This window comes from Phalaenopsis equestris, unplaced genomic scaffold (assembly GCF_001263595.1).
Source record: "Phalaenopsis equestris unplaced genomic scaffold, ASM126359v1 Scaffold001189, whole genome shotgun sequence".
Taxonomy (NCBI): Eukaryota; Viridiplantae; Streptophyta; class Magnoliopsida; order Asparagales; family Orchidaceae; genus Phalaenopsis; species Phalaenopsis equestris.
In genome coordinates, this window is record NW_018165628.1 from 683452 (window position 1) to 691750 (window position 8299).

Sequence of the window (8299 nt, forward strand, 5' to 3'; positions counted from 1 at the left end):
TAATTGGCTTCCAACATCATTCAGAAGGATGCTATTTCAGGCCGGACATTAAATACATGTTTTGCCTAATATACCCTCTCTGTATATTTGTGTTCTAAGGGTACATAATGTAATTATATACCCCTCATTACTATAAAAAAGGGCTTAAATAAAGGTTACATGACTTTAATGTTTCATACTGTGCTAATGCTTTCTTTGTTCCCCTCTCTCGCTCTTCTTCTTACGCTAAATTCCTAATATCTCCTCGACAATTTTGGATTCAACACTATTTATAGTGGAGAGTTGTAAATGGCTCAATGATTTTAGGTGGATGGCTAATTGGATTGATTTTTAAAATAAACTGACAAATAATTATAAGAATTTACAATATGTGCATTTAAAGATCGATCTTTCGCTTCGCCGGCTGTCCAAAATAACACTGAATACTCTCCTAGCAAAGTCAAACAACATGGGTGAAAATAAAAATTCTAATTAAGGAAATGATACTTTAATAATAAACTAAATTAGATGTATTATTATGAAAGAAGCCGTAAAAGCGGCGGGCTTTTTTTTATAAAATGGACTTCTCCCTCTCTGTACGGTCTGAGAATAGGCTCACCGCTTAGATGGTCTCACCGTCGTTCCTCCGCCGACACCTCCTCACTCTGCTTCTCTTCCCCTTTCTCGCCGGCGGAGAACCCGACCTTAACTCCGACCGCGCCGCCCTGCTCGCCCTCATCATCGCCGTTGGCAAGACCTCGCTCCAGTGGAATGAAACCAACTCCCCATGTACTTGGCAAGGCGTTGGCTGCCTCCACAATCGCGTCGTCTTTCTCCGCCTACCCGCCGTCGGTCTAACAGGAGAGATCCCCGTCGGAACCCTAGGAAATCTCACTGCCCTCCGAAGCCTAAGCCTCCGCTTCAACAGCCTCTCCGGCCGCCTCCCGCCGGACCTAACCGGCGCCGCGGAGCTCCGCTATCTCTATCTTCAGGATAACCGGTTCTCAAGCGAGATACCGCCAGTGCTCTTCTCTCTGCAGAACCTAATTCGTCTCAACCTCGCTGGGAATGGGTTCACCGGCGGTATTTCGCCGGAGTTTAAAAATCTTTCTCGACTCGAAACGCTGTACCTTGAGAGTAATCAGCTCATTGGTGGCATCCCCGATCTTGATCTCCCGAAACTGGTACAGTTCAATGTCTCCTTCAACCGGTTGAACGGCTCCGTACCTTCCAAGCTTTGGAAGATACCGTCGAGCGCTTTTATTGGGACGTCGCTCTGCGGTGGTCCGCTGCATCCGTGCCCCGGCGAGATCTCACCGGTTTTAGCATCGGCCGTTGCGGAAAGCGGAAGGGGAAGTACGCTGTCCGGCGGTGCCATTGCCGGAATCGTTGTTGGATTGGTGGCTGTGGTGGTTATGCTACTGATTTTTTTGCTGTTCGTGTGCTGTAGGAGCTGTGGGAGCAATAATGGGGCGCAGGGGGGAGCGGGGAAACAGCCGGAAAAGGCGGCTAGAAGGAGGAAAGGACGGAAGTCGCCGGCGGCGGAGAAGAGACCGGAGGTTGGGAAGAGATTGGTGTTTTTTGGGACTGCGGGAGGGCCAGAGTTTGATTTGGAGGATTTGCTGCGAGCGTCGGCGGAGGTATTGGGAAAGGGGACATTTGGGACTGCGTACAAGGCAGAGCTGGAGCTTGGGACGGTGGTGGTGGTGAAGAGGCTGAGGGATGTGAGTTTGGCGGAGGAGGAATTTAGGGAGAAGGTTGAAAAAGTGGGTTACATGAAGCATGAGAATATTGTGCAGCTCAGGGCTTATTACTATAGCAAGAATGAGAAGCTGCTTGTGTATGATTACATGCCGATGGGAAGTCTCGCTGCTCTCTTGCACGGTAAAGCTCTCTCTTTTTGCACTTTTAACACTACCTGAAACTGCTTGTTGAACTTAGGGTTAGGTTATTGAGTTTTGGGTTTGTAAAGGAAGAACTTTAAATTTGGCTCAATGATTTTAATGATTTTAGGTTGATGGCTAATTGGATTGACTTTTGGCTCTAGTTGAGGTTGAGAAAAGGGCATCAACCTAATCAACGGGCCGAATTTTTTCATTGCAAATACAACAGCAATAATAAGAAGTCTTTATCCTACTAAGAAGTCTTTATCCTACTTAAGTGGGGCCCACTACATGGATCCTTTTTCTCATTGTGTTCTATTTTACACATTATTTTAAATTATTCATATCATGATTTATTCAACAAAAATTTTATATTGATTGTCAAGTGCCAAACACAACTCTATTTTTTACATTAGAGACCTGCATCCCAACATTGATAGTGTCGATTGCAAATATTGTTTGAAAAAGTTTATATATTTTTTAATTTAATTATTATAAGATATGGTGGTGATCTTCTCTTATTTGTACATATAGGACTAAGATTTTCAAAAATTAGTTAAAGCTTCATTTAGGGTAGCTGCAGCTTATTAAAAATTTGTTGTGAAGCGGCTAAAGAACAATTTCACTGCAGTTTATTAAAAATTTGTTGTGAAGCTGCTAAAGAATAATTTTATACTGCAAAAAATTATGGTGGTCATTAATTTTTTTTTTTTTTTGAAGAAATTAGACCACAGCTGAAAGCTCCCACCGCATCTAGTCAAGAGCGGTGGGAAAACATTGGTTTCAACGATAATTTTTTTTTTTTTTTGAAAAAACTGTCAAAACGTAGTTTAACAAAATAGCGAAAACAGCGGTTTGGTGTTGTACCGCCACCGCAGCGCTACCGCACCGCTGCACCAAACAAAACCTAAGTCTTTTTCAGGCTACGTGATATTTTTTTTAAGTAAAAGAGATCTTATAAAACTTTGTGATTAATTATGTATGGCTTGTTAACACAATAAAATAAGCTTTAGAAGGAGCTAGCATATAGAGAGAAGATACAAGAGCTATTAACTGAGAGAATAAAGGGAGGATTTTAAGTCTTGCTAATTTCATTTCCATCAAAAGGTGCATTTTGATTACCTCTTCTCATCCATTTTAAGATCCTCTTTTTCTGAAGTTCATCTCTTTTGTTATATATTCTTTCATCTCATTCTATCCATATTTTCTTTGTCTATGAACCTTAAGCATTCTCCACATTTTTTTTTATTTTATTTTAGATTATTTATCCTTTCTCTTAACCATTCATCCCTGTACAACACTTATATTTTATTAACCTCTTCTATTTGAACTGTGATAGTTTTAATTTTAACTTCCCTTCATGTATTCTTTATTTGTAACTTAAATTCATTTTAAACTTTTTCTATTATACTCTTTTATTTCAATAATATTGTTTCAAAATAAAAAAATTTTACATAATTAAATTTGCATTTATGTGATCACATTTTGATGCATTATGATACTCAAAACTATTTAAACATGGTAAAACATGGATTTAATTAAGTATGAAAAATTCTTATTTTAAATATTTCTTCATTTTATATCATCAAAATTTATTTAAATTTTGTTAATATATGAAATTAAAGTGAAGCCTTTCCTTTGTGCTTGGAAGCTTATGATTCATTCAACATAGTTATCAAATGCTTTAATTCACGCAACTGCTTTTTGAGATATTGCTTTCAATATTCCCAATGGGACTTATATAATAAATGTCATGAAGTGCTCATTGATATATTTGAGAAACTCTCTATAGTTAGCTAGGTATGTAGAATACATAAAAGCTTTTCAATCTTAAGTTATTGGGGCATTATTTATTGACTATATCAACTAGTTTAACTCAATCACAGAATAGTTAAACTCTATAAACATTATGCTTGATGATAAAATCCACGCTTTACGCTTAATTACATCATTAAGTTGGGATTAGGGGTGTAAGTGAGTTGATCTACTTTTAACTTGACTCTCTAACAAGCTCATGAATCGAGCTCGTCAAACCAGAAACTCAAGCTCGAGCTCGAGCTCAAAGTTAAACTCATTTATTAAATGACCTTGAACTATTTTGTCGGCTCATGAGTTAGCTCGATTAGGATTTAGGGTTAAATGCCAAAGTGTTTAATCTCGATTTCCATTGTGACCACCTCTTTTTTTCAATCCTGCATGAGTTTTGTTGAACCTACTGTTAGATCAGTTGATCCTTCTTCAGTGAACTCCCAAGTCCCATTGCATGTCTCATTAAGACATTGATCCTTCTCTAGTAAGCTCTCTCTCACCTTTGGCCTCATCCTTCTTTCTCCAAAGAGCTTCCTCCAATTGTTGTTCTTATTGTTTTTTCTTCAACCAGCTCAAGTCATTGAGTGAGGCTCAACCTTGGAATTGGTGGATGAGGTGAACTCAAGCTTAATGTACGTGCTGTACTTGAGCTTGAGTTTGACGAGATCTCAAACTCGAATTCATGATAAGCTTGAGTTGGCAATGATTCCAGGTTAACTCAATTTGATTACCCCCTTAGTTTAGAGTTATTAGTAATTCTTATAGATTGTTTGCTTTTAAACTTGTTGATGCCATATACCTCATTCAAATAAAGGTATTAGATGAATAAGTGAAGTTAGATCTTTTATTTTTAATGTGGAATAGAGCACATCTCATTATAAGTAGCACATCAAATAAGAAATAACAATTAAATTAATAAAAAAGTAAATTTTGAGATCACCAACGTAGATGCTGGTACTGTGACAAGTCTGACGGCATAAGAGTAGAATATATAAAGAAGCATGAACAAGTTCAAAAGCTAAAGGAGAAGGTAATTAATGTTTGCTTGAAGAAATTTATGATGCACTCATGCTTATTATATCCATTGGAGGCATAAAATTTTACTTAGATGCATCCTTTCATACTTCTTTCAAATATAAATCAATAAAAAATAACTATTGCATACCCAGTTATGATATAAGTACTCTTTGTTAAATCAAGGGTTGTTAGTTTACTTAACTTTAGGCTTCTTGAGGAGTTTTGTTTAGCAAAAGGGTATATTTATCACATTTAATACTTTCAGTTGCATAGCAAGTGCACTTGTTGCTTAAACAATATAAATTGACTAGAATATTGTACCCATGAGGATCACAATTAAAAATTTGATAACTTAATTACTAATTTTTATCCTACTAAATTTAAAAATATTTTCTTTTTAAAACCTACGCTAAACTTTCTTTTTGCCAAAAATAAATTTTAAATTTCGAACGAGTGAGAAATTATTATGATTTAAGGATTATCAACTTATTAAACTTAACTCTGAAGTTTTATCATATAGCAAGTGATTGTCAATTAAGAGTTTTGGTACTTTTAGTCTCTTCTGATCATTATAATCAGTATCTTTATCCTTCCTATTTAGAGTTATGAATCTTAATTACTATAATTCCATTCTTCTATAGTGTTAAATGAGATGCTATATCTTATTTATTATAGATAATTGTAGTAAGATAGCTACTGATTGAAGTATTTATTATAATTAGATACCAAGTAAATAATCATTAGGGCCTAAATTCAATAGATTAGAGCTAAATTCAAAACTCATTAGGACATTGAAGGACACTAGTTTTAAAATTAATCATTAGAGCCAAAAAATTACGCTAAAATTTAATCAATCAAATGGCTGAATGGTGATAATAATGCAGCACCTTGATTAAATGTGTCAATCCAAATTACCTATTCACATAAATTTCATTTTTATTTGGGAAATTTATATATGTAGCACTCAATTCTTATGTATTTACGTTTCTCACACCTAAACATTCATATTTATGCACGTAGCATGAAAAGATGTATTTGACTTTAAAAAAATGTTAATACTGATTTTTTTTAATGTCGTATTAAAGACTTGAGTACTCTATACATAATTATGAAAACTTAGGTGTGAGAAATGCAAATACATAAAAATTGTGTGCTATTTATGTAAATGCCCTTCATCCATAGTTTAATTCCTTGTTCTGTATCATACAGTCCTGGTTGAGCAAATATTACATCCGGGCTCCAGACATAATTCAATATTGCGGCGCCACGTGTCAAATGGGCCAACCGCAATGCATTGAGATTGGTCAGTGTTAAAGGGGCTCACTTGATACGTGGAGCCCCACTATTGGACTCTGGGTGTATCCGGAGTCATGACCTAATATATTTTTTGGGTTCACATTGTTCAATTATCAATGATGCAGGAAACAAAACATCAAGAAGAAACCCCCTTACCTGGGAAACCAGAATCTCCATCGCTCTTTCGGTCGCCCGTGCCATCGATCACATCCATTCGACCAGCCCTACCGCTTCCCACGGCAACATCAAGTTCTCCAACATCTTTCTCAACGAATCCCACACCACTCGTCTCTCTGACAATGGGATCGTACCTCTCGTCGTTCCAAGCAGCTCCCGAAACCATGTTTCCGGCTATCGCGCTCCGGAACTCGCCGACTCACGCAAGGTCTCTCAGAAGGCGGATGTATACAGCTTTGGCATCGTCCTGCTGGAGCTGCTCACGGGAAAGGCTGCCGAGGAGGGTGACAACCTCCGTAGAATGGTGGAATCGATGCTGCGGGAGGAGTGGTCTACTGATGTTCTGGATCTGGAGCTTCTTAGGCAGCAGAATGTGGAGGAGATGGTTCAGCTGTTGCAGCTTGCTATGAACTGCACGGTTCGGAATCCGGATAGCAGGCCGTCGATGAAGGAGGTGATAGCGCAGATCGAAGCGATCGGCTTGTCGAGCAGAGATGATGGAGAAGTCCAAGAACAGCAGCAGGTTGTGAAGCGGCAGTGTTTGTGAAAAGTGATGCTCAAGAGCATTGCGAAGCTTGTGGGGCAGATGGTTGAATCATTATTGAAAGTTGATTTTGTACAGTTATTATGATGATGGATGGGTAGAATTTTCAGGGGAAATTTACATAAATACCAGAGAGTTCTTATGTATTTGTATGTATAACAATTAAAGTTTGAAAGTTTGATATCTATATCCTGTCACGTTGGCGTCATAAACATATCCATGAAAATGTATATTTCATTTTAGAAGATGGTCACGATTATATTTTTTTATGTGATGTCAAGGATTTGAGTGATTTGAATTTTTATACACCTAAAAATGTCTTCCGAGTTGCCCAACTGTTGAATTGTTGAATTGCTTAATTATCCAGCTGACAAATTTCTCACTATAGAATTGTTCAATTGCCTAAATTGCCCGGTTGATGAATTACGCAATTGCCCATATGGTATATTACTGATTTGCTCCGTTGGTGAATTGCTTAATTATCCAGCTGACAAATTTCTCACTATAGAATTGTTCAATTGCCTAAATTGCCTAGCTGTTGAATTATTCAACTGTCAAATTGTTAAATTGTCCAACTAGCAAATCGATAAACTGTTTAATTGTCGAAGTGGTTGAAGTGTCTGGATAGAGAACTAGTTGAACTGCCTAGTAGACTAGTTGAACTGTCTAGCCAAAGAATTGGTTGAACTGTCTAGCAAGAGAATTGGTCGAACTGTCTAACAAGAGAACTGGTTGAACTTTCTAGCTGGAGAACTGGTCAAATTATTTAATTGAAAAATTGCCTAAAAGCCAAATTGTCAAGTTCAACTACATGATGAGACATGACATAAATGAGCATGACGTGACATAAAATTGTCGAATATAACATAAAGTTGTATGGCATGTTATAAAGTTGTCGGACATAATATAAAACTATTGGAAATAACATAATAGTTGAATTTGACTTAACATTATATAGCGTTATACAATTTTCATTATCGTGATAATATGGCACCTCAGGGCGCATAAATAAAGGTCAAATGTAAAAACAAGGAAATGGAGGCAAGGGCTTCTTTTCTAGCGGGTTGCTAATCTCTCTTTTTTCCCCTCTCTTCTGCTCAGTGTTGGTAGGATTTAAGACATGGACATTATGGGACCCTGTATCCTAGAAGGATTCAAAATTCTGAAAAGTACTGTGAGCGTAGAAGTATGTCTTAAATATGAAGTCCCGCATAAATATCTATTGTGAGACAACAAAAATGGCACTAGAGGAATCTCCAACAAATGAGATAAGTTATTATATCTTTAAATCTCATTTTTACATCATTTAAACTTAAATTTCTCTAAATTGTTTATATAAAATTTCATTAGTACTTTTATTTTTTAAATAAAGGCACTTATCTCTCGTAAGCAAGTTTCATTAAAGGAAAAGAAAATCGTCCAAACTTTTAGACCGTGCTTGACTCAATAGCTGAATGCTAGAGAAGACTTTGAAAAAGAGTCTTTTCGAAATATAGCTAAGCTGAATAAAGGATGAACGCGACTACTCTCTCCAGGTGTAGTCAAATTGTCCTCAAACGAATGATAGTTTGAATATAACGAAATTGTTCTACTT

The 8299-nt window shown here is 37.0% G+C and overlaps 1 protein-coding gene across 1 annotated transcript; it reads left to right on the plus strand.

The window, feature by feature from the left end:
- The first annotated feature begins 381 nt into the window (after positions 1–381).
- LOC110033466 (probable inactive receptor kinase At1g48480) lies at positions 382–6904 on the plus strand. Its single transcript, XM_020737457.1, has 2 exons — positions 382–1863; positions 6110–6904. Exons 1-2 carry the CDS (start codon positions 606–608, stop codon positions 6706–6708), a joined length of 1857 nt encoding a protein of 618 aa, XP_020593116.1. The 5' UTR covers positions 382–605; the 3' UTR covers positions 6709–6904.
- Positions 6905–8299: the final 1395 nt, after the last annotated feature.